The following is a 26049-nucleotide window of genomic DNA, read 5'->3' on the forward strand; positions in this document are numbered from 1 at the left end:
ATAGTTCCTACCGTGAACATTATACTGGACGCCATAGAGGTTTAATGAACTCCTTTAACCTCCTGTGCACTCCCTTCAAAAACCTGATCTCATGCTGCATTAAAGTCCTCTGGGTCTAAAGGAGTTTTAAGCAAGAAATAGTTAAGCTACTTTTTGTAGTGTTTTACCCTGGCATTCCTTTTCACCCTGGTGCGTTCTTTTTGAGCCTCATATTTTGTTATTGCTCACTCATCAGCTTTGGTTTATAACTTATTTTTTGACTGATGCTTCATGCTAGGACAGATCCTCTAGTGCTTTCCCTGTAGAGCTCTGGCACATTATCCAAGGAGAGCACAGATCCAGAAAGAAAATCATGGAGTGCTACTGTGGTGTGTCTTCTCTAAGCTGTGCGTGTTGCTATTGATTTTCTACCTCCTTGGCTATGTGTTAGGAAAGGTGGTTTTTATTCTTTTGGCCTTTTATTCCTTAGACATTTTCTGGTTTGCTTTATTTGTTTCTATATTTAATCTCGCAGAGTTTGAGCATTTGTTTCCTCATTTTGATGCAAGCTGAACTTTCAAAGCAGTCCCTTTTATTCCAAATAGCTGCACTCACCCAGCTGTTTAATCATACAGACTTGGGCTTTTCCAAAGTGTTTTTGATAGGTCTTTTGATTTTATTTGGAGTATCCAATCTAGTGTTTGCATTTAGCTTTTACGCCACTTAAGAGAATTTTAATTTTTTTTGCCACCATGTTTACTTACTACTTTAGAAAGCTGATTCTTTTTTGTAATTCCTTTCCTCAGAGCAAGTAAGTCCTAATGGCTACAGAACAGGTTTACAAACACATTTGGAACCAGGCCTACTGAGGTTGTTTTTTCTTTTGCGGGTTCTCTGTCCAGCTGCACTGTGAAGCAGAAGGATGGCTTAGGTCTGACTGTGCAGGCAGCCTGCCTGCGGAAGGGTAACAGATTACCCGTTAGTGCACTTGCTGCTGTCACAGCTTCACTGATCTGCCTCGCCATCCGCTCATTGCTTCCCATCCTGCTGAGCAGTGAGTAATATTTTCATAGCGCTGGAATTGTACAACTTGAACAGAGAGAATGTAATCTATAGGGATTTGGTGCAAGTATGGATTCATTTCCATGCATGCTGAAGCCTGCTGTCCTAAAACGTGGTCACCTGAGGAAGAATGAGATGGTATCTACTGCAGACTATCAAGGGATTGTTCAGGTACAAGGAGGGATGATTTCGGAGGCCTTACTATACATCTGCATGCCATTGTATTTCCAGCCTGGTCTTGAGTTACTGGTGCTGGACCTGGTGCCTTCGTTAGCACAGCTCCCAGTCATCCTCAGTGCACTTGACCACTGTCTTTGAGTGACATCTTCCATTCTGGGCCCAGAATCAAGAAACTAACGTCTCAACAGACAAAGAGCCGTCTTGACCTGCTGTTGGACAGGTTTATTTAGAACAACTTTTATTTCGTGCTAATGATGGGAAAGCAGACCCCATCCTGATGTTATTTACATTTCTGAAGACATAATTATTACACAAACAATAGGAGAATTGGGGTGACAGGGAAGGAAGTAGCTGTGTGAGATCACTGGGTTAATAACTTACTACTTTGAAAACATTTACAGTTGTAACCCTGGCCACAGTGGAGTTCAGTGCCACTGGATGGCACATTGAATTAAAACAGTGACAGCCCAATCTGATGCACAGGGACCTCCTTTAATTCTTGCAGAGCAGAGCTGTAGCTTCAGCTTGAACACCTCAAGGCTGAGCAGGAACTGTAGCTGAGCTTTTTAGAGTTCAGTTTTGCTGCCAGGGCTCTGTATCAAGGAGCTAGACAGCAGCAGCCCACAGCGGCGTTTCTAATGGGTGGTAGACGTGTGGATTCACGTCTTACCTCGCCCTGATCCAAGCTGCGTGTGTGGTTGTGCCATCAGCATCTATTTAGAGGAGGCTGTAATCAATTCACTAAGTTGCCTAAAGGTGCCTTTTGGTGGCCTCATGTTTATTAATCAGGCCCTCAAACAGAATGATGACTTGGCAGAAATTTTGCTATGCTTCGTGATTTGAAAGCCTTAATTAGTAGACAATATGTCCCCAGGATTACAAGTGTACTGGTTGTTTTAGTCTTTGTATGTAAAGCAGCCTGAGGTTAAACCACGGAGGTATTTTTTTTTTTCTGATTTAGTACACAGACCAGTATTTAGAGAGGGGAGTTAAATTGTAAAGACTGAAGTAAATTAAGTAGTGCATCAGAACTGCATTCCTTTGAACAGATCTGAGGAGTGTATGCATCAGTTTCCAGCTGGTCACATCCAGGAATGTCTTCATTGCTGTGAAGGGCTTACTGTACAGTTAGATCCACGAGCTCTGAATTATTCTAGACAGAAGCAGGAGGAAAAGAGAATTATGAGAAAAATAGGTGAGCGTACACAGAAGTTTTTTCATTCTCTGGAGGTTCTTCCCGGCTGACCTTATTTGTGGAAAGGTAACCAAGTCAAGTGTGGCAAGAGAGATGCTGAAATGCCATGCTCTCCCAGCTGAATCCATAGGCACGATTTATGTAAAGTTCTGATCTTCCCCCCCTGCCTCCCCAGCCCCCTTTTTGTTTAGTATGCACATGAGTCCCTCCATACCCCTTTGTATTGTGCTGGCTAGGGTTGGACAGGCTTAATTTCTATGGGACAGAGGAGTAAGATGAGGTTGCTTCAAAGGGGACGACTGACATTTGTATGAATGAAGGTATTCCCAAGGATGGACTGTCTGCTCGCTCTTGGTCCCCCGGGGCTGGCAAGATTTAGAGTGTAATTCAAGTTCCAGGTGACTACTTTCAGGAGTGAGGGGTACAGAAAACAGTAAGACTTCTCTCCTATTCAGTGCAGGGAAAACCTGAAATGCCCCAGGGATCTAGAGGCAGGTTCTGCTCCTGGGGGAAGACTTTTGTCTGCCTTTAGCCTAGCTTAGACACTCGGGTGCACAGTCTCAGACAGCTTTACAAGGCTGCTCTTGGTTGCTGCAAGCCTGTTCCCAGACATCCACATGCCACTTCACAACACTCATGGTCTGTCTGTTCAGACTAATGGGACTTTAGGTACTTGACAAAATTGATTGGGACATTTTTTTTCCCCCTTAAATTGCAGCAAGCGCCCTTTTTCAGGGACAGCAGTGGGAGTTGGCTTTGCTGAAGGAGAGCCTTCAAACTGCTTGAGCAGTGCAGCAGCAGTGTGTTATGTACATAATTGAGCATGGAATGGTACTCACCAGAGTATGGGGAGATGAAAAAGGGAGAAATATTTACATGAGTTTAGCCAAGGTGCTGGGAAAGCCTTCTAACCGACTGCTGTTGATGTCCTGAGGCCTGTGAAAGAAGAGAACAGGGCAGTGATGGCATAATTGGGATTGAGAGAGAAATTCTTTATTCCACTGCTATTTTACTAAATTATGAGGGTGAGAAGACAGCACGGTGATGTGCTAGTGTGTGTGGTGCGGGCTGGCTCAGGACAGGCTGTTCCTTATCTGCACCCTACTTGCCCACGTAAGGGAAGGACTGGGTTATGGGGTCAGGTACGAGCTTTATTCTTTCTCTGAGTGTATCTGAAAGATGACACTTAATCCAGTAGCTTCACATCTGGAAGCCAGACAGCAATAAGGACGTTGTCTTATTCCTGCAGTGAGCAGATAATGAACTGATTCCCACCTACCTTTGATTCTGCAGAATGGCTCCCAGGAAGTCCCGTAGTACCATCTGTTGGTGGTAGCGGCTGTCCATCAGGATGCTGTCGGACTGGCGCCTTGTCAGAAATTCGTGCATCCCTTCTCCTGGGCTGCTCTCGCTGCTTCTGTTGTGCAAAGATGAGAAACATCTTTGTTTCAGAGATGCTTTTTAGTCACTCGCTCAAAGTTTAGCTCAGGCTGAGCAGCACGGCAAGGGAACATGCTGGGTTTGAGCCTGGGGCCATTCTGCTTAATTTCAGTAAGAAATTGGTCAGCTGTAGTTGTTCCTGTGTTAGGAGAGGGATTGCAGCTGGCTTGCATCTGACTAGTTGGTCTTATTTAGTGGCAGTCACTGATCTATCTAGCCAAAGCTACCCGAGTGGTAGTGGAGAGGCTGCTTTCTGCATTCAAACCAGGCCAGGGATAACTGTTTCCTACCAGTGAATGATCATTGCAACTATTATTTGCAAATATTATTGCTTGTTGATATTATGGTAGAGCTCTCGGCTGATCTGACACTGATAGCCTCAGAGGAAAAGATTAATTAGGCTGCTCAATGATAGTTGTGATTAGGGGGATCCGAGACAGAGGGATGCAGGATGCCCTTTGGGATGTGGAAGAGCAGGAGGGAGTGCTTCTGTTGCAGTGGAAGGCAGCTATTTTTGCTGCATGCATGAAAGAAACTGCCCAGTGTAATAAGCAGAACATTAGCCCTAGGACAGCAAAGCGCTGTGGCTTACCCAAGCCGCTTGCCAATGATGGTCTGTAAGAATTTGCGGGCGGAAATCTGCCCCAGGAATTTCCGGTAGTTGTCGGTGAATATGGCATCAGCATGCCGCTGCATCCTAGGGGTGAAAGACAAGCACAGGGTGTGCTCTCTGAGATAGCAATGAACCTTCTAGGTAAGAAACGGGTGTTTCAGCTGTCAAAATACACCAGATGTAGCACTGCTGAGATCAGGGGCAGGTAACTGTAGCAAACATCTTTTGGTATTGGTCTGCGTTAGTGTTGGAGGGTAAAAGGATTTGAGGGAGCTCAGTCCTGACAGGGAGGCAGCAGGCAAAATAAGACGTCTGTTGATCAGTATCCACACTAAAACAAGCAAGGAGAAGTGCCTGCAAACCAAAGGTGAGGTCAGAGAACCAGTGGAAAGGAGGAGAACCATAGGCTGGGAGAGGGCAGAGCTGGGTCTGGGACGTTCCTGTGCTCTAGGGCAGCACTGTCGCTTCCTGGGAGGGCTGTGTCTGGGACAGGGTGGCAGGAGCCTCCAGCAGGTCTCCAGCCTGTGGTTAGACCCAGGCTCCCAAAAATCCACAGGTAAGAGAAGCACAAGCCACTTGGCTGGTCTCCACTGTTTTAAGTCCTCTGTGCTTCAGACAGAAATAACCATCCTCCATCTCCTGGCGGGGGTGGAAAGGAGAGGCTCTAACAACCGTACAGATGGATTCCCAGAGCTCAGTGGAAAATTACGTTCCCTGAAGGAGTGCTGGGCCTGTGACCCTGCCCTTGTCAGTACATCCCTGCTGCTGGGGGACAGCAGGACGTGGCTCTGGACACGGGTGATGGTGAGAGCTGGCACGGTCCCAGCCTTCTGCTCTGGTTGCAGGGCTCAGATGGGTTCTCCCCCTGGAGCCTGGACTTTGTGGTGCTGGTGGGACTAAGTGACCTGCCGGTCTGCTCCTGGGCTGGGGGAAGATTGTAACCAGCGTACTCTTGCTGCAGCGGGGCTGAGAGGTGAGGTACAAACCTTTTCTCAGTGGGGTCTGTTAACAAACCCTCCTCCTCCTGTTCCTCTGCCGAGGGATTATGGCTCTGCAGTGGGCTGCTGCGCTGCAGCTGGAAGTTCACGGCCTTGCCAGCAACTGGCCCGGGACTGTACCTGCAAGACAAACCCAAGGTACACTGTGAGACAAGCTCAACTGCCAGTCAGTTGTCTTGACCACTACCTGTTCTCCTGCTTTTTCTTTCTCCTTCTGCCATCCTCATCTCATCAGTAACACAAGTGTTGTCCGGCACTCTCCCCAGTAGAAACTGCCCTGAAGCTATTTCAGCAGTGAAAAGATGGTTGATAGAGATGCCCCAAACACACTTCCCCCCTCGCTGAGCTCCCAGCATCCTTGAGCAAAATTCCAGCGATTCTGGTATCGTTATGCCATGGCTTTGGCACAAGGCTAAAGCATTTTCTATGGGACATTGCAAATCCACATTATAGAACCCAATGCTCAATTTTGTGCTTCCATCGATTTGTAGTGGTAGGAAGTATGATTAGAATTTCTAACAGTCGATGAGAAAATACTTGAAATATTAATAGGCAGCTGTTGAGTTCATGTACTAGAATATCTGCAGTTCCGATTTCAGTGCAGGTGGCCTGCAGGCACAAATTTTAATCAGTGATGGAGCTGGAGGTGCCGGCTGCTCTGAAGATTGCCAGATTTCCCTTTATAGGACCCAGCATTCAATTCCAAAACCAACTGCTTGGGCTGAAATATTCCATGCCAGGTGCCTGCCTTCTTTGGAAACCGCCCCTAGGCTAGCAGTGTTCCCAAAAAATTAAGCCAGGGTAAAGAAATGGGTTTACCAATGCACATACAGTTCATCTGGCTTTCAGAAGTGCTGGCAACCTTAATTTGGCACGTGCTTATTTTGCACAAGGTCAGAGATGAGGCAGGGAGTGACAGCGTGGATAAAACACTCAGCAGCTTACCTGAGAGCTGGGTAGAGAGGAGAGGAGATGGAGCACGTGACTAAATGCAGGAACAGGAGCAGGGTGGCCTTATCCAGCATCTTCCTCCCTTTGGGGTCACCTGAAACGCAGAGCAGTCTGAGTCAGCGGCAGTGCGATGCTCAGGGCCAGGAGGGTAGGCCAAGTGCCACCTTTGTGTTCTCAGGCCCCCTGCTCACTTATTGGCGTGAAGGGACTGGAATTGTGCCTCCGTGTCTGTGGTTATGGTGCTTCCCAGTGCAGAGATGTCTTGACGTGGCAAAGTCTTTGCTAAGGCGGGCAATTCCTGGAGTCAGTGGCTGTGTGTGACCCCTCGGGGAGCTGGTGCCTCCCTTGGGTCGGGAGGCAGGGCTGATCAGCAGGGTTCCATGCTGTGGGACCCCCTTATTGACCTGTCCCCCCGCTGTGGTTGAAGGAGAGCTCTCAGGCTGGGGTGAGCCCCAGGGACCACTGCACAGGCTGTAAATACCAGTATAAGAGCACCTGGAAGCTGGAGGGCAGCAGTTAGTAGGGACTGCCAAAAGCAACGGCACCGTCTGCATGGGACCATCTGTGACCGGCCTCTGGGACCTCTCCTGCCCTCCGCTCTCCTGGGAACGTGTGTCTGCTCACATGGCTGTGTGGCACGGGTCCGTGCATAACAGCCGACTGGCCTGCCTTGCTGCCTGTCCAGAGATCGGGGAGAAACGGGGAAATCCAAATAAAATTCCTGGGCAGAGGGGTAATATTGGCCCAGAGGTAACCCTGGCAAACCCGTTCACTGGAGGCAACAGTGCTGAGCTTGTTTAGCCTAAACAAAATGCAGGCTGCTCCTGTAGTCAGTGTGCTTGGGGAGAGGGGGGACTGTACAGAAATACGTCCCTTCGGGAGAGCTGAACTGCTGCTGTGTCGAGAGGAGACCCCTGTGCAGCTCTGAGCACCCGCTTCGGTGGAAGGTGAGGCGGACTTGAGCCGTGTGCGTGTGCCCTCCGACAGACGGCTGCGGTGCTTCGCGTCCTGCGGCTGGCTGAAGTGCTGCGAATGACTCAGGACAGAGTCGTCTGAGGTCGCACACCCTCAGGAGCTGAACACGATGGTTTTGTCATTGGAAGCGAGGGACAGCAGGAAGGTATTTCAGTGAACGCTCTTCCTGAGTTTTGATTGAAAGCGATTGATCTTTTGCTCAAAAAAGATTCTTTAAGAATGTGGATAGAAATCTTTAAAATATCAAGTTTCCCTGTTCCCTGTCTTATTTTACACAAGAAAAGAGCAGAAAGATGTTTGATCTCCATAAGAGGAAAAAATAACCTTCTAAATGTATAACAATACGTTCTTGCAAAAAGAGCAGTTTCCAAATGAGAAGGGTTTGGTTGGGCTTCTAATTGCCCAAGCAAACTTTCCAAGCAGTGGTTTTTACTGATGGTAGTGGTAGGAGGGGGCCGTTTCTGATGGAAAACATCAGCAGTGAGCTCTGGTTTACTGCTCAGATGTGGCTGCCCGCTCTCCTGGTCGTAGATCAACATAGTGAGGGGAAGGCTAATTAAGGACTGGTGGTCTTGCAAGTGGGTCCAATCTTGATACCATGGAAGTTAATCACAGAATTAGTGGCAGTGGCAGTGCATGGACAGGCATGGGCAAGGTGGTGCGCTAAGAAATGGGGTTTCTTATCACAAACGCGTTCGCAGCCCGGTCCCTGTTTCCAGCTGCTTGTGCTCGCAGCCAGGGCACCAGCAGCTTCCCCGTCTGTTCCCCGGGAGCAGCACCATTGCTCCTGGCTCCAGCAGAGCTTCTTGCAAACACATAGGCGGCATTCCCTACCTCTGATACCGGCTCTCTTACCACTCCGGCCCCTCAGAGAGCCAAGGAATGCTCAGAAGAAGCGAAGAAGTGACTTTGAGAGAGACGTACAGGGCTCCTGGTTTTAGAACAAATTTCCTGCCTTTTTTTTTCCTTCTTTTTCATTTGAACTTGAAAAAGCATGCCTCTCTTGTGCCTCTCTCTGTTAAATATCTCCAAGACAAATCCCAAATCAGATCTCTTTCTAGATAGAAGTGATCTAAAGCATCTGCCAGGAGATACCGGGAGACTGTGGCACCAGCATCTATAGAAAGTGCCAACCAGGAGATTTAATCAGTACCAGGAAAGCTGTTATGTGAGCTGAGAAGTGAAATGTCAATGTAAATTTAAAGAAAACCTAGTCCAATGTTGTCTGCTTCCCTTTTTTCTTCCTAGGATACAGCCCTGATTACCATTTTCTTTCTGTATCTGGTTTCTTTTCTTTGAATGCTGGGTTTTCCTCCTGAATCACATATGTCCCTTTGAGATTATTTTTTTTCTCTTCTCTGCTATTAGTTTCTTCGCGATAGTTTTGTTTGTTTGTTTGTTTGTTTGTTTCTTCCACTATCTTGCTTTGTCTTCTCTCCCTTCACTACAGTCTGCTTCTTGGGTATTTCTGTCTCCCTTTTTCCCTCGGGAAGGAGCCTGAAATGGAAATCCTACACCCCTTCCCCGAAGTATCTGCTATTTCAGAGGAGAAGCCAGGGAACTGAAGTGTCACCCTGCGTACAGGCAGCTTGACAGCTCTGCAAAACCTTGTCACCTTTGAAATTCTCCTGAGGTGAGGGACGCCTTACTTTCCATTTTGGCAGCATGTGAAAAAATGATTAATAAATAAATTCCCCTTAAGATGAAGAGCTTTTAGAGCCATTCAAGCAGATAAAGCGTAATAGCTTCATTCCATCCTGTGCAACGCTAACAGCAGCATCGTGACAATGATGTTGGAGAGATGGGGTAACTATCTCTTACTGTTTCTGAAATGTTAACCTGATCAGTCTTAAAAATACCACTATGTAGATGAAACAAAGCTTTTACTGTGCCTGCGGTTTTATAAAGTTCAAACTTTTATACTATGAAATACTACATTAGAAAAGCAGAAATCCTTTCAAGTGCCTTACTCTGCCTCCCTGTAGCTGCTTCGTGTTATCCATGACACACCGTTGCCTTTCTCCTCGCACTTTGGTTTGGCGCAAACACAGTTTTATTGATGGGTGAGTAAAACAGCGTTCATTTTCCAGGGTAAAAGGAACTCGCGTAAGTATAGCAAAAGAGGAAAACTGTGCTACAGCTAGTAAACATCTAATGTGCTTTTACAAGGCTCATCTATAGTATTATTCTATTGATTTGCACTTATCTTACAGTTCAATTATTGTTTCATTCTATAACTTGGCACACAAAATCTTGTATGGTACAAAGGATATTGTACCTGGCAAAGCTAATTACTGATGCCAGCTTTGATTGCATTTCAGTGTACTTTAATCGTCTCCAATTTCCAAATAGATGTTATCTTGTTAAATGCACATACAGAGACTCACACTTACTGTTCCCTTGGAAAACAAGCTCTTCTAGATCGGCTCCTGCTCAGGTGTTTCCTTCCCCTGTTGCGAATACAACTTCTTCTCTAGAGCTGCTTCTGTGAGCCCTGCTGGGTCCGTCTCCTCTGCGCGGTGCCTGGGCAGGACCCGGGATGCGTGCTGAGCAGGGAGGGCTCTCTCGGATCTCCCCCCAGCTGTCCTCTGGCTGCCAGGGAGGTGCATCTCCTCTTTTTATACCTGTGCTCCCTCAGGAGTCCCGTGGGCTTCTACGCGTCAGAGAATCAATTATCCTGAATTTCAAAGGCTGTATTTAGCATCCTCTTTTCTGTGTGTGCAAGACGCAGGCAGGGAGGTTGCGGGGAGAGGGTTACGCCTGTAGTCGAGGGTCATTTGCATGCTTTCTCTTTATCGTTCAAAGAGTGAAGAGCAAATAACAACAACGATAATCTGGCAGAGTGAATGACAAATTTGCTTTGCAAGGTAAACTTCTCTTTCCCTTTGCAATTGCATTTCTTCTTCCTACTCCACAATGAGACAGAGTTAACCATTAATACTTTCTCACACTGCCTGCTCAGGATGGTTTATCTTTTTTGCTATTTTCTTTTTCTTTGATTATCAGCCTTTTCCTCCTTCTCCTTTGTTACTCACACCTGCTAGTGTTAGCGGGGCAGTTCATGCTTCAGTCCCTCGCAAACATCACAGCTTCACATCAAGCACACAAAGCAGCTCGAGAGCCCTGCTCTGTTCATGTGCTCTGGAAAAAGGCAAGGGTCTTTCCTGGGGTGCTGCATGCGCTGGCAGCCGTTTTCATTCCTGGAACAAGGTTTATGAAAGCCCCATTAAAAAGAATACATAGCCTTGGTCCCAAGAAGACCAGGACAGTTCAGAGGAGTTAAAAATGAGGTGCCAGCATGAGCTCCACCTGCCAGATTTTTCATATTGACTTTATAATGCCCAGAATTGATGGGGACCCAGACCTTCCTGTCTCGGGGCTTGCGTGACTCAATGCTGAGAAGAAGTTTCAGCAGGTGAGATGACTCATATCTGCCTGCTGCAGAATACCTTCATCTTGCACCAGAGCGCTCATCGCAGCTATCGGTGGCAGAGATGGATTGTAGGGAAGGACGGTGCATCTGGTGTGCATGCGGGTGCCTGTGTGTGCAGGGGGTCAAAAGCGTTCAGCGCTGGTCTAACTCTCTACCATTTCCCCTTTGCTTCTTGCCGAGGTGAGAAACCAGCACTGTGACTGTGGCTCACTTCTTAGCGAAGCAATATCTTCCTTCCAAACCGTGGGCTCTCAGTAAGCAGGAACCCAATGATCGGAAAGGCTTGAGTGAGCCCAGCATGCCAGATGACTCTGGTGTTAAGTAACAGTCGCTCTGTACCTAGACAGATGTGCACCAACCCCTTCGGGCGCTCCCTGCTTTGAGTGCTCCAAGGGCTCACGTTCCCTTTGGTATGAAATCAGGGCCAGGCCACTTTGCAGAGAAATCATGAAAAAGGATTGAACAGACCAAAGCAGGAGCTCGAGCTGACCCTGAACTGAGCAGCTGACCAGGGCCCTTCTAGTGGAATCCAGAAACAGAACAATAACGTGAAGAGAAGCAAGCAAGAACTACTGCCTTCCTCCAGTTGTAAAAAGAAATGGAACCAGCCTGTTGACGGGGAGAGGATCTGCCTTGCAAATCGGGCCAGTATATCATTTGTATCATCTACTTGTGAACACTGGAGAAGGGGATTTCTGGGTAGCGCAGAGCAGGTTTTCCAAAACCCCTGTACTGGTGCAGACAGCTGCGCACTGTCTCTGCAAACTGGAAAGGGATTTTTGTTTGCTTTTTTGAAACAATCTGTTCATGTTCTCTCATGTGCGAGGCTGGTTGCACCAATTTTTCAGCATGACTTATTTTTCTTCCACTGTCTTGGTGCTACACTGGCTGAACAGATGAATTGGACCATATTGTTAAGCCAGTCGAGAGCCAACACTATTTCAAGGTATTATCCCATAGCATGGTTTTGAGCTAATTCTCTATCCACCTGGCCCATTGCCTTACACAGAGCTGCTGTAAGATACCAGGCAATGTCTCTCAGATCAAGGGGAATCAGTCTATAATTGACTTGTTTATAGCTGCCTGCAGCCCAGCTTGGATTAGGAGAGCTGTGATCCGCATTCGTATCTCAAGTGAGCTGCTTTCAAAGAAGGCTATATAAAGCTCCATCGTCCTAGGGGTTTCCTTGCGCTGCCTGGTTTGGGTTCCTGTCATGCACAGCTGGATCCAGCAAGACTCACACAACAACAAGCTCTCTTTATGACTTCAGATTAATTGCAGGAGGCAGCAGAAATTTCTAAAAACCCTCCAGGCTCTGTCGAGCGTATACAGCTTAGGAGTTCTGAAGTAGCATAAATAGAGCAGCTTTTCTGTTCCCGGGATTTCCTGTCCCAGCTTTAGTCAAAACCTTCGTATCTTCCCAGGACCCAGAAGGATCATTTGTGGAGCTCCTCCACCAGACTTCTTGAGCTCTCCCTCTGGCTAGCGAGGTTACTTCCCCTGCAGCAGAAATGGCTGTGATCCCTACTGCTACCGCAGTTCAGCCTCGGCTTGAGTCCCATGATGGGTGCTCTGGCTGCTATCGTCTCTGGACGAAGATGCTACAGACTGTGACAGGGTCCAATGTCGTTTGGAGCCAGTTTTGCATCCATCCGTGTTGCAGCGTATATTTGAGCTGGCAACTATGGTCTTTGTTCGGGTCATTTTTTCCAGTGGGGTAGTCATGCAGATAGGGCTGGTACCCCCTGCGCGGGCGGGAGGGTGGCTCTGGCTGCAGTTCTGCACTCCTCACGGCCTGAGAGCTGCTCTGTGCGCGTCCCTGGCATTCAAAGTCTAAATGTACTAGATGTGTGACAGCATTCCTCATGGGAACTTCATTTTAGGGGTAGTATCAATAATAATTTGGCACAACAGATGACAAACTTGTTTGCAAAATGAACAGCTTTTTCTCTTTAGAGTATCTCATTATTTGTCCCTAGAACCTTCCCAGTTTCTCCTCACCTCTCCTCCCTACCGCAGCTAGTGTTGTCAGCATCCACTGGCTCCCAAAACAGGAGGAATGTAACGTTCAAATTACCTCCCACAGACCATCACTTCAGGTTAGCAACGTGCAGTGGGTAACTGTCTGTTTGCTCTCTAAACCCAAGCCTACGCCAGCGCAAGCCCGATGGAGTCTACGGGCAGGTCCGAGCTGCCACAGGGACCTTCTGCAGCTGGAACTGCCGGATTTCAGAGTCACGTCCACGCAGACCTAACCTCCCTAGGGTCCTTGGGTGAAGCACATGCCAGCTTAGTTTTATTTCAGTGCCAGTCCTTCACTGACAAAGGACACAGTGTTAGGATCCTGCAGCAATTTCCCAGATATTGATTTCTTCTTAGGTTTACCTCCTCCGGTCTCCATGCCATGCTTTAAAAAATTGCCCCTGTCTGTTCCAGGTGCACAACGTACAGCTTCAGATAAGCTGAGCAGCATGTGAAATGGTCCTGCTCACCTTGTGAGGTTGAAACTAATGACAGTAAGAAGTAACTCATCAAATGGCAAAAAAACCATCCCGTATTCTCAGCTATCAAAAGCTCTTCTGCACTTCTCCAAAATGGCACAGATGGTGGCTGTTGGTCCCCAGCTTCTCCAATCCCCACCACTCCTGAGAGAGCCCCACACAACTGTTCTCTCTGGTTTTCTTTTACTTGAGAGATGTGGTGACTAGCTTACCGCAAATGCCCTAATGCTAAATTAAGCAGAACTGCCTAAGATTAGAAGTTATATTTTTTGCCTAGGTTTGCCATCTTAGAGGTAGGATGGGACACATTTTGGTTCAAATGTCTTATCCCAAGTGGCAGAACTAAGGCACATTATAAGTTGATCATCAATCATTTGATTACATTGTCCGTTACTGGTGTGTACACAGTAACTTTCATTCCTAAGTTCTTTGCAAAAATGCAATCACTTCTGTGGAAGGCAAGCAAACAAAAATGAGATGAGAAAGACAAGATATGGCCCATGTGCCAGTTTCTTCGAAGGAAGAAACAGAGGACCCAAAGCTTAAACCCAGCAGGTGTGGTGAGACTTGCCATTAGAAAATCAGACGAGACTTGGTTTCTCCCCCTTGGAAGGATAAAGTGCTGGGATTGGGATCTTCAGATCCTCCAGATTCAATCCTTTGAACATCAGTATATTTCCCAGGGAGACTTTTCCCTTGAGGAATTCAGATTGGTAGGAAGCTGAATACAAACATTTATCAAAACACTCTCAAGGATGGTGTCCCTCTGGATGAGAGCACAGTTTGCACTATGAGAATGAGTCTGAAGCAAGGGATCAGATTCAAAATAGACAAAATAAATCAGTAATTCAAAATGTGCAAGGAAGTGCTATCGGAAAAGACTGTCTCACAGAGTTAAAAGCCTGCTTGAAAAGCCTACTTAATCTTCAAACATTAACGTATCACTGAGACTACAATAGAACAAATGGCACCAGCCTGCGAGATGTGTCTCTGTCAGGAGGCCTGATGAGCTCTGCGGGTGAGATCCATTTATAGAGCCCGTACCTGTCTGGCTCTGTTTATTTCCTAGCAGAGCTGCTGGAGCGTTCCAGCATCGCCCAGGTGAACTGCCAAGAGTTTCAGCCAGATGTCAGCATGTTATGCTCAGCTGTAGGCTTGAGAGTTACTGGTTCCTGAATTTCTGGCTCTCTAAATACCACCTCCTTCCTCTTCCAACCCAGGCAGACAGAGCTCAGATGCCAGCAGTGAATCTCAGTAATTAAGCAGTTCGTCTTTGGGCTTACCACTCTCATTTCAGTTTGGAAAGGAGCCTTGGCTGGAAGGTTACACAGCACGTTACAGCCAGAATCAATGAACAGGGAGAGCCGGCTTCAATCCTAACCCTGCCACCGACTCGCGGTGACCAGGCTCACAAAGGTCCTTCGGCTGCCGATTCTTGGGTGCCGGTGCCCTGCTATCAGACCCTACTCCTGATTTTTGGAAGCACTGAGACCTTCATACTCTGGGAAGGAGAGGCGGCGTAGGAAAGGGCCTGTGAATGCCCACCCTCTGCGCAGAGGGCTCTAGTGACTGCCGCAATGACATCTCTTCCCATCAGGGCAGGCTGGGTGTTGGTTTCCCATCAGAATCCAAACGCTGCTCTTACTGCTCACCTTGGGAAAGTGCTTTGAAAGCTTCTGATAAAAAAGAGAATTTGAGTGCGATGTGTTACCACACATGGAGAGGGAGCGAGGAAGGCCACGTTTCCAGTAAGGGCTGAAAAATGAAAGCAGTTATTACTAATTTTTTCCTGGCTGAATAATAATATGCAACCTGAGGATGAGAAGACCTCGGTGCACAAGGATGCAGTAAACATACAATGAATGGTAATAAATAGGTCTCACCGCAAAGACTTGCAGGAAATACTGCAACGCAAACTAAAGAAGAAATGTAGAAAGAACTAAAAAAGCTAAGGATGATTTGGATTTGGAGAAAGACTTCATGCCTGAGCTGTCTCTACTTAGAATTGGGTGCTGACAAAACTGCCATTTCCGCTTGTTGAATCAATTTTAGCTTTGAAACCCACCCACATCTCGTAGGCTTTGGAAAAACCTTCCCTTTTTTTTATAAATAGCGTCCTTTTTTATCATTTCACAATCGGCTGGAACGAATGGGTCGGTGTGGTGCTGGTGAAAGGCACGCAGCCAAAGCGGGCTGATGGCACCACCTGCTTGTGGTTCCAAGGCCGAGTGTCTCCCGTGCGGAGCCTGGCATTGCTGTGGAAGTGTTTGAAAGTCTCGGGGGCACTAGTGGTCCCCCACCTGCCTCCTCCTACTTAGAATAAGTCGTGCCGTTTCTGGTGGGGGAGAGGAGGCGAAAGGAAGAAAGTGTCCCGTATTGGTTGCAATCTAAGTGTGTGTTCTCCCCTCCCTGCAAACTTCAAACTGCGAGGATCGCAGCCCGTGTGTGGACAGCAGCCCCACCAAATTCAGTGTGCTGGTGGTACTGGGAAGAGTTTATTCTGGCCGTTTAATACTGATAGGATCTCTCCTGACAGTCACAAGAATTATTTATCTGTTCTCAGTGGTTTTGTGTCCTAAATAGTGTTTGGGAGCTGAAAGGGCAGAATCTATCCCCTTTCCTGAGCTCTGGGTTCGTCCCTGAGCCAGTACAGCCACTCACCAGGGGCAGTGAAAGCTCTGGTAATTATTTAAGAGTAATTTTTTTCTTAGGATTTTATGCTAGAAGAATTTCTTTGTACGAGTGTCTCTGGCCTCTGCAACTCACAGCCGTGCGCATTCTCCAGTTGTCTGTAAAGTCTTCTGCACTAAACAAGATGAAAGGTTTTTAATCCAATTGCTCAAAACCTTTGAAATTGTTTTCATTAATACCCATTTAATTCAAATGCTTGGTAACAGCCTAGAAAATCCCTTTATTACAAATGCCATACCTTACTCCCCCAGTAGATAAGTAACCAATTATGTTTTCCCCAAAGTATTTAGGCTCTCCGATAATAAAGCTCTGCAGCAAAACTAACCTGGCCCTACTGATATTTTAGGGTTAGGAAGGGGGCAAAACAAATCCGATTCTTTAAATACCACAAAGGAGCAAAACGGAGCACAAGCCATTTTTCCCTTTGTAGGTCATCTTATCGAGACATCTCCATTTCAGAGCTGGATGCTGAATCGGGACATTAAAAATAAAAAAAAAAATCCCTGGCAAGCGCAAAGCCAGAAGCGCGAGTCTTAATTGTTGCTGCCAGAGCACTTCAAGGGAGCAGATCAAAACCTCACGGATAAAGAGAAACCCCAGGACTGAAAGGCCACGCTATTGATGGCGGGGATTAAAATGCTCGCACTGATTCGGGGGGCGAGTACATTAACCCTGAGGCGTAAAGGCCCGGGGTGCTTCGCTGCCAGAGCGGCCGACCCGGGCCTGGCCGTGGGGACCCACCAGGAGGTCGGCACCCACAGGCGCCCACAGCCGGGGCGGGGCCCGCGGCAGCGCGAAGCCGAGCGGCCTCAGGGGCCTTTCGGGAGGAACCCGGCGGCGGAGCCCCGCCGCCCGCCCGGCCCCCCAGGCCCCCGAGCCGGCCGCAGGCCGCCCTTAGCAACGCGGCGCCCTGGGCGGTTGCTAAGGGCGGGGTGCACGTCCTGTCGGGCAGCAATCACTTCCGGGGCGGCGAGGCCTGGCCGAGAGGGGCGGTGAGCGGGCCGGGCGGCCGCGGGGGGGGAGGCCGGGGGCAGCTCGGGGAGGCTCTCGGGGGGGCCGGGGCTGCAGGAGAGGTCTGGAGCGGCGCGGGGGTCTGCCGGAAAGGTCTCTGTTGGGAGGGGTGGGGCGGTGGCTGCAGCATCGCCCCGGCCCCCCCGGGACGCGGGTGGGAGAGCCTGGGGTGCGAGGAGCCGCGGGGGCTCGGTGGCGGCCCGCTCCGGCTGCAGCCAGGGCTGGGCACCGCCGCTTGCGGGAGGGAACGGCGCAGAGCTGTGCTCTCGAGAAGGGAGGAGGAACTCCGGGCGTCCGCTGCTCCGAGGCTGCTCAGCTGCTGCTTCTTACAGCCCCCGGGCAGGGCTGCAAACCCGGCTGCCCGGCGGCGGGCCGTAAGCCTGCAGAGGGGCTCCTCGGCCTCACCAGTGCTCGTGTTCTCAGCGGCGCGAAGCACACGCAGGTCCCCCTGAAGCCAATATGGATTGGCCAGTCTCCCCCCCAACACCTGCTAAGTCATTTGAGAAATCCAGCATGAGCTTCTTTGCTTCATCCTTTGATGGAAGCTTTCATGTTCTGCACCGATACTGTTGATCTTTATTTCCACCCCAAGAGGAAGCTAATATAAATTACTTGAGGTGCTCCTGTGGCTTTGTTCTACGCTAATTATTTATATAGTGCTAGGTTTTGAAGATGCCAGCTGGGAAACACAGGGCAGCAAAAAGAAGGTTTGAGTCTGTCCCAGCTCTATTGAGATGGCTAGTTTATGGCCCTGATCCTGAAAACTCATGGTTATTGATCACAGAGCCTGATCCTGTGCCCAGGGGGACGGCTGCAGCGTCTTCCAGTGGTGTCACCGAGCAGAAGCATGAGCCTGCAGCCCTGAGTAGCCCCTCGCTGGTTCTGTGGTACAGCTCCGGCTTTGCTACAGGACTGAGTCCCTTTGTGTGGGGGTAGTTAGCTTGCTGTAAAACCCTAATAGAGGCAAGACTGAATATTTTTAAACAGATAGTCAAAATCAATTCCTGTAGTGCAGTGCAACTGTTTGTGACCTATTTCTGGTGTTATGTTCCAGTGAGATGGCTAGGCTCGTGGGGAGAGGTGGTAGCTGCTATTAGACCGCATGAGTAAGGTGGAGGGGGGAAGCTGCCTCTCAAGGTCTAAAGCAGGAGTACTGATCTTTAAATGCAATTTAAGAACAATTACTTTAAGTGTAGCCATGTTAACAGGTGAGGCCAACTGAGGAAAAAGATGGTTGATAACCTGTGGAGAAGAGATGTTAGCCAAGGAAGAGGTGGTGAAACTGTTAGCTTCTCAGGAACCGGGAGGAAGACTCCATTATCATCCAGGGACCCGTTGGATTAGCTGCAAGGCAAAGTGTAAGGAGGTAGTGCTCTTGGTGAGAAAACCCACTTTGCAAGTTTTGTCTGCAGCGTGGAAGGCGGTGTGCCTGGCGCTGAGCCCCGGTTCCCCGCTGTTCAGCTTTGGCCTGCTCCTTTGCGTAAGGTTCAGCCTCCTTGCACATGCAGGTTTGGGCATCGTGTAAACCATGGTTTTTTAAAACGGGAAAGAATTTTGCTAATATTAGTTCAGCTGCAGTGATAGCAGGAAAACTAATGGTCCGAATGTGGGTTGCCTGCTGTGGTTACTGTGTGAGCAAGGATGCTCTACTATCACTAGTTGGAGCATGATGTCAGGCCTTCTCTGAGCGTATTTCATGGGGTAGTGCTTAAAATGGTAGTGGCAGCTGCTCCCAGCCTGCGTGAAAGCTTTTGATGCTGGTCATGTCACCTGGGATTTGTTAGAAAATTACTAATACCCTCAAGGGAGGTGAAATAGAAAAGGGGAAAGGAGGGGGGACTTGCAGAAGATAAGGATGGAGATTTTTTTGTTTTCATTGTATCAGTTTCCTTTGGTTTATTTTTGTGTGTTGTGTTTCAGGTGTATGAATTGGGATTATCAGTAGGAGTTTGTCCTGAGAAAACTCCCGGTGAGGAATGAAGCAACATCCCTTCCTGCTCTGTTTGAGGAAGGGGGTGGGCAAGAATAACATTTTCAAAAGACATCCCAATAAATGAAGTTGAGATAAAATGCAACTCAGGGGTGAAGTTTCCCATGATTCTGTTTCTTGCTTAGGAACTGCTGCCTTAGTGGACTGGGGGAGAGGACGTTTTAAAAGTTAAAAGCAGTTAGGGATGAACCACTTTAATGCAGGCTTTGTTGACATCGGTGTATGTCCGATGCAGCCTTTTGGTCTGTGTTGGGGCTTGCTGAGCCTGGGCAGCCCAACATGCATTCTGGCTTCGTGTACAGGTCCCATGCAGCCCTTGCTTATTGAGTTTTAATCAGAATTCGAAAAATTTTCTTTCACTGAAGTACAGACCTGGAAGGGACTGCAAGAGGTCACCTATTCTTATCTCCTGATTCAAAGGCAGGATTATATGTACTCACACCCCATCCCAGGCAAATGCTTATCTGATCTGCTCTTCTGAATCACCAGTAACAGGGATTCCACAGTCTCTGTATTCCAGTGGCTGGCAGTCCGTACAGTTGGGAATTTTTTCCTGTCTTTTAAAATTCAAAATAATATCCTGTACTTCAGCTGAATTAAAACAAAATAATTATTTCTTGTAACTTATATACACTCCTTTTAGTATGTCCCCAAATGACATTTGCCTCTTATGCAACAGCATTGAGTTGTTGATTGATTCCTAAATTTATCAACTATAACTTTACTCAAGTTATACTTTACCATCTTTCTGAACTGGGTCACATCTGCAGATTGTAGAAATCTCCTCCTAGCCTGAGAAATACAGAGCCTGCTTTGGAGATGATTTCTAGGAGGCAGATTACTACCGTTCAACTGAAACGCACAGGCAGCACCACCTCACACCCAAGCTTGAGTAATACAGGGAACTGTAAGTATCAATAAGTAGCGCTGATTCAATAAGGACACACCAGGATCATACAGGTCAGGAAAAATGAGTAAGACAGTAATCACAACTGAGTTCTGATGGCATCTCAGACTAATTGAATTTCCCTTTTGGGACTTTCTGTGGTGTACTCCAGTAATTCTGGCAGGAGAGTTCTCTGTTATTGTAGAAAGCCATTAGTCATTCATAGAATGAATTGACAACTCCATTAGCAAAGATGAAGGAAGGAAGAAAGGATGGTCTCGTGGCTGAGAAGCTGGCTAGGGACCCAGGAGATCAATATTTAACTCTGCTACAAACTACCTGTGTGACTGTCGCAAGGTATATAGGGCTTAGCGTAACCGGCCACTAAAGCCATGCTTAACTTTCAACACATAACTCATTCCTCTGTCTTCAACAGATCTGCCTTCTGCGTGGGCAGAAGTAGTTGGGTTTGTACACCATCTAAAACAACAAGGCTGTGACCACACATACAATGTAAGTGAAAATGAATAATAGTCATCTTGCATGTATGATCGACTTCAGGGAGAAGTACATTCTTGCTTATTAAGCTTTTCCCGTACTGTTTCATGAATATTGTTCATGAATTTTGTTTGTCTTCCCTTCACCTGCAAATGGACTAACACTAGCATTTGAGGACTATTTTCTTAGGCAGGTGGTGAAACACAATCATCCAAATAAAATGCAAGTTTCTTTTCCCTCTTTGTTAGTGGGTCTGTAGACAAGGGTGTCTTCAAAAAACCTGCATGAGATAGTCTGTCATTTTTTGATAACGGAAAGCGAATACCAGAAAGCATGACACAAATAATTGCTCTCTTTTTCCCCCTTGTAGTAACCAGTCTTCTTGAGAGCATTAGAGGAGAAGAAGGGTGCACTCACAATGGCTGCTGAGTTGGATTTCTCCCCACCTGAAATCCCTGAGCCCACATTCATGGAGAATGTGCTACGCTACGGACTCTTCTTTGGAGCCATTTTCCAGCTTATCTGTGTGCTAGCCATAATCCTGCCAGTTTCAAAGTCCCATAAGACAGTAAGTAGTGCTCTTTAATATTGATATAGATGGGCAGAGTCAGAGAAAATAGGGTGGGAGGGAACTTCGAGTAGCTGATGGAGACGCAGTGGTCTGCCCCTGGGATTGATGACAGTTTCATTGTTCGTTCTCTTCCCTCCTTCTAGCTTTCCCACCTCCAGCTTTTGTCTTGTGATTCACCCCCAGATTAGAAAGTCAGGAACAAATACCTGAGCCATGGTCTCTCTGAATATCAGTGAAAAAGTGACCTGAAGCACTGGCAAAGTGTGCTGAATGTACATGCTGTTCCTGACTGCACACAAGAAGGCTTTTAGTCCCAACCCCATATTGTCATCCTTCTGCTGATTTGCTCTGTGAATTGCCAGGCAGGGCGTCCCCTTTGCAGGACCTGCCTTTCAGGAAATGACTTTGGGCTCTAGTTTGTGTGCAATTTTTGGAAACAAGATACTGGTGAAATTTCTAGTATATTCTAACGTGAGGAAGGCAGTTTTCAGTACTGACACCCAATCCTGTGCTGGCACGTGGAGGGTCCTTTGGTGCAGTTAGTACAGGAGAAGGTTAAAGTGAAAGGTTGAGGTGAGCTACAGGACTCCAGTTCCTTTAGACTGGGCCACAGTGGGATGACCTGCATCTGCCTGGCTTTTCTGATAAGAGCTCCATGTGCTTGGTGATGCCTGTGGTGCTGGGGACAGGTATTTCAGTGTTGGTGATCAGGCTGCAAGTTTGATGGTTTGATACAGATTTTGTCTAAATGTGTACGATATATTTTCCGTAACAACTCAGCATGGGAAGTTTTGTTTTCAGGCTGTCTCTATTGCCATGTTTGCTCCCTCTTGTGCAGAGGAAGCATGGAAATTTTCAGCCTGTCTGTGGAAGGGAATGCCCGAGGGTGAGGTACAGTGTGAAGGACACAGTTCATGACCCAACTCTTTCACCTTTAACTGTCGGTGTGATGTGAAGTTGCATTGAGGCACTGGATTAGTGACGCTGCCCCGGCACGGGTGCGTGCTCCCTCCTGCTAGTCCTGCCGCAGGAGCTGCAGCTCCCAGCAGGGAGATGAAGCAGGCGGCCGCCAGTCACAATGCAGTGGCATTGCAAGTCTTGCACCGTTACTCTGCAGCCACCAGCGCCCGTCTGTCAGAGTCCATGGTTTCCCCTGATAAATTTTTGAGAAATACTGAGTAGCCTGATTCTTGAAAGCTGAAAAGAGTGAGAGCTCTAGTTTGAAGTGGAAAACTGAAGACCAGGCCCCCCAATTAAACCGATAAAGCTCAGGGACCTGTTACTGTTTAAGTTTGCAAGCATGCTTTGATGTTTGCATGCTCTACTTTTTATTTTCTCCATATGTATACTGTCCTCTTGATTTACTGTCCATATGACTAATTTACAAAACTGTAAACACCAGAGGCTACCCCTCCAGATTTTGGTAATGATGCTTGAGTCTGGGTAGGATATTGAGGAGCTTCTCTGTCTTGGAGGCTTCAGGCTTTGAAGTCTACCTTGGTTTGAACATTAGAAGGCAGCAGTGTTCACTTTATGGCAGCAGCACTCTGCATCCCTGAGTAATAACTGCATGGTGCTCCATTTCTCCAGAGCCTGCCAGCTCCCCATGCACCGATTACAGCCTTTGGAAAGCCAGCCAAGTCTCCTTCCTTGGGAAGCCACACAGATGTGAACTGTAATAGCCCAGTAACTTGAGAGACGTTTGAACCAAGCTCCTTGATTAAAAGGATACTGTCAGATGCTCGCCTCCCCCTCCATTATCTGGAGCGCTGTCTTGGAAGCTTGAAACTAGCACGTCTTGCTCAGCCGTTTTTTGTGTGTCCTTTTCCAGTTGGCACGCTCTGACTGATAGAAACCAAGATGCTAAAGCAATATTTATACTCAAATGCATTTAATGAAAGGAGGCAATCTGCATGTGTGCGCTTTCTCAGATGAGACTGGCGCTGTTCCCTTGTGTTTTTACAAGATAACTAGACTTTATTTCCCATGGCTGAAATATTATCTGTCATCTCCCCTGAAGGAAACGAGCAGGATATCTAAGCATTCCTTGTTAGTCCAGGTGAAGAAAGCTTTGCTTGCAATTCCCTCCCGGATTTTGGGCTTGGTTTAGAGGCTCTGAACTTTACATTCTTACTACTGTTTTGGGGAATATTTTTTGTCTTGCACATGATAATGATTAACATTTGGCAGAAATACCTGCTGAATGTTTCCACACACACTGGTGATTATATGGTGTCTTCTCCTTTTCCTAATTTGAATAGTTTTCATTTAGTGTTGATTTTCTTCTTGCCTCTAAAGTCGGTTTTGTTTTTCTTTTCCAAAGCCTGTTTTAGACACTTAAGCTTTTAACGGCTTCTCTGGTAACAAGCTGTTTCTCTGCATAAACTCACACTCATCAAAAAGCACATGTGGAAGAAGCAGAAATGGTGCTGCTCAAGTCTCATTAACTGTGGACTCAGTTTGTTATAGATGTGTTCCAACAGAGATACCCAGCACTTGCTTCCTTTGGCTTATACTCAAATTCCCGAAGTGAGCTGTCAGCAAATTGTAAAAAAAAAGTTACTGACTGTTTCTTAATTGATTCTTGTAGGACTCGGACAGTTTTGAGCCTAAGAATTCAGAGACAGTGAAGAAGCCAAAGGCAACTGCTCCACAGATAAGCAAGAAACCCAAGAAGGAAACCAAAAAGAAACGATAAAGCCATGACTGATGAGCCTCAAAAGACAAAATAATCAGCTATAATCATCCTTCCTCGGAGATGGCATCAAAGGCAACTAACTATATTAAATGGTTTTCTGGCATTGCCATGCTTTACCTTTCAGGGACAAGGGAGAAGGAACTTGTAAGAGTGGAAGGGGCAGGGTTCTGCCCTAGATTTCTTACAAGCAAAGAGGGGCTTCACTTATCCAGGACTTCATTTGACATGATTAATGTGTCAGTCACCATTAAAGTGAATTCTGTCATTTCTGATGGGTAGAGAGGGCTGTTGTCGTAGCTCCTCCATGCTGGCTAGGATTTGTAGTAAAGTCCCTGTGGAAGGTGGAGCATGAGTTTGCTACTTTGGATACCGGTTTATGTTGTATTTTTTGAAGGCAGAGGGATCAAACGGATCATGTATACCACACTACACAGCTTTGTATTCATCTCTGTTGTCATCTAGTCTGAAATACATAGCTGCATTTTATGGCTTAATAATAATGTCTTTGTCATATTCTTTAATTCTTTAGGTAATAACTCATCAGATTCCAGACTGCTGTAGATGAAAGCTTTCATTTCCCCAGCGTCACTACCTCTTTCTTGTTCCCCACCCATGCACTATTCCTTTCTATCCCCACCCTTGAAAGCAGGTACATTTCAGGGAGTTGAGGCTGTGGTGGGGACTGCGATGACTACAAGGGTCGGGGAACAATTTGATTCTGGAAGGTGCAGAATTTAATGCCTGTGCTAATGGGATGTTCTTGGGAAGACCAGGTACTGCATGTTGGAGAAAAGCTGCTGTGAGGCGGGAGTCTCGGAGTGCTGCATTGGTCATGTATCACACAGCACTGCCTGGCTGTGCTGTTGATAAACCCTCCTGTCAGCTGGCTGAGTCCTAACCGTGTGCTCCATTTCAACACAGCTGGGGTTTGCTGCATTTGCAAACTCCCTCCCAGCCTTACCTGCTGTAGTCTGCTGCATCTCCTCTTGCTGAATTTTTCCTGAAGTTAAATATGATCTCAGCCTGAGGAGATGTGGTATTTTAAGATCCAAGAGGTGGCAAGCTGGATGTGTAGCATGACTATATGGCAAGAGACGTATACACTATGTTCCTTCAGGCTCTGGCTCTCCAGGCCCAGGGACAATCTAGTATTAGATTTAAATATGGCTAGACAGGACTGGAAAGAGATAGGTGGTGACGTAGCCACAGACTCTCTGTAGGGCAGCTCAAGCTTCCTGATGCCAGCTCACATTTTGGTTTGTTTGATCACGAATGAGTCAATGGGAGGAGAACCTGCTCTTTTAGGCGCACCCAGGGTTCAGAGCAGCTTTGAAGGAAAGGATTCTCTGGCAGGGCTGCAAGTCTGCAATCCTTTTTGCATAGATAGACTCCCATCCTCAATTCACAAATGCCTTGTGAGCCCAGATACGGCAGCAGTGTTGTGCTGCGTGTTCTCTAACAGGAGTTGAACAGCACGTTTACAGGAACCGTCAGCGTTGAGAACAACCATGTTCTCTGCTTGCTCTTGCTTTTGGTGGGTGAGACAGATGGATCCCTGTACCAGTTTGATTCTAACCTCTCACTGCTTCTCTGCTCCAGGCTCTCCACTTCTCTTAACCGGAATGCTGACACCAAGTTGCACTGCTTAAAATCCGGCTTAGAGTTCTGCTTTAAATTCAGCACTTTCTTTTTCTTCTTTTTTTTTTTGAGCTACATAAAGGCAATACTAGGAGGACAGAACAAAGCATGGGAGACACAAGCACTCTAAAGTTGCTTTGAGTTCTCAGTACAAAGAAACATTACAAAAAATTCCCACACAAATAACAAAGAACGATATTGTGCTATGAGTTTCCATTACAGACCTGTGTTCCTGTCTGTGATCTGCAGGGAAAAGAAAAGTATTGCTACTGCCCTGGATAGGTACTGCAGATCACTTCTTCCATTTTAATAAATGAGGGTGGTGGTTGTTTTATCTAACAACTCTGCTTTCTGCAGGTTACCTAAAGAGGGGGGTTAATGCTTTAACGGAATTGTAGCTATTGAAAGAGTAGCACACACATTACCCGAAATGTAGAACTGCTTCTGCAGCTAAGAACCATTTAGCAATGAGCACTGTGTAGTTGTTACCTGAAATAGCAGGCTACTACATCAACATCTACATGTAGCTGTTTGCAGGCTGACTTACTCATTGCTGAGTAGAAATCATGCATATTGGGGTTTGTTTTTGTTGGGGAGAAGAGGGATTAAGATAAATTTCCCAGTCTGTTCCTAACAGCTTGTTACCTATTTGAATGCTCTTGCTAGCTGAACTTTTAGAGATCGCCAATATCCCATGTATTTTAGTTTCTCTTGAAATGTGTAATAAATACAATCAGAA

The 26049-nt window shown here is 47.1% G+C and overlaps 2 protein-coding genes across 13 annotated transcripts; one reads left to right on the plus strand and one right to left on the minus strand.

The window, feature by feature from the left end:
- Positions 1-3288: 3288 nt before the first annotated feature.
- On the minus strand, positions 3289-9888 carry GHRH (growth hormone releasing hormone). The gene is made up of 6 exons (XM_075517398.1): positions 9803-9888; positions 6413-6529; positions 5456-5587; positions 4449-4553; positions 3696-3833; positions 3289-3352 (listed from the first exon to the last, which is right to left on the minus strand). The coding sequence occupies exons 2-6, from the start codon at positions 6490-6492 to the stop codon at positions 3289-3291; spliced, it is 519 nt and encodes a 172-aa protein (XP_075373513.1). The 5' UTR covers positions 6493-6529; positions 9803-9888.
- Positions 9889-16837: 6949 nt separating this feature from the next.
- Positions 16838-26049, plus strand: MANBAL (mannosidase beta like). Of its 12 annotated transcripts, none has more exons than XM_075517109.1 (5): positions 16838-17010; positions 18238-18509; positions 18950-18998; positions 20342-20418; positions 20774-20793. In XM_075517109.1, the coding sequence occupies exons 2-5, from the start codon at positions 18285-18287 to the stop codon at positions 20774-20776; spliced, it is 354 nt and encodes a 117-aa protein (XP_075373224.1). In that variant the 5' UTR covers positions 16838-17010; positions 18238-18284; the 3' UTR covers positions 20777-20793. The 12 variants fall into 12 exon arrangements, with proteins under 12 accessions (XP_075373224.1, XP_075373221.1, XP_075373228.1 ...); XM_075517106.1 differs by having other exon boundaries at positions 16842-17010; positions 17814-18509; XM_075517113.1 differs by lacking the exon at positions 18238-18509 and adding an exon at positions 23565-26049 and having other exon boundaries at positions 16898-17010; positions 20774-20971.

This window comes from Mycteria americana, chromosome 14 (genome assembly GCF_035582795.1).
Source record: "Mycteria americana isolate JAX WOST 10 ecotype Jacksonville Zoo and Gardens chromosome 14, USCA_MyAme_1.0, whole genome shotgun sequence".
NCBI classification, from domain to species: Eukaryota; Metazoa; Chordata; class Aves; order Ciconiiformes; family Ciconiidae; genus Mycteria; species Mycteria americana.

Coding starts and splice junctions, on each gene's coding strand:
- GHRH (XM_075517398.1), bottom strand. CDS start 6,492: ATGCTGGATAAGGCCACCCTGCTCCTGTTCCTGCATTTAGTCACGTGC. Junction 4,554..5,455: donor ACAGACCCCACTGAGAAAAG/GTTTGTACCTCA, acceptor TTTCACCCCTAG/GATGCAGCGGCATGCTGATG. Junction 3,834..4,448: donor ATCATTGGCAAGCGGCTTGG/GTAAGCCACAGC, acceptor TTTGCACAACAG/AAGCAGCGAGAGCAGCCCAG.
- MANBAL (XM_075517109.1), top strand. CDS start 18,285: ATGTTAGCCAAGGAAGAGGTGGTGAAACTGTTAGCTTCTCAGGAACCG. Junction 18,510..18,949: donor GCTTTGGCCTGCTCCTTTGC/GTAAGGTTCAGC, acceptor GTTGTGTTTCAG/GTGTATGAATTGGGATTATC. Junction 18,999..20,341: donor TTGTCCTGAGAAAACTCCCG/GTGAGGAATGAA, acceptor TGTCTTCAACAG/ATCTGCCTTCTGCGTGGGCA.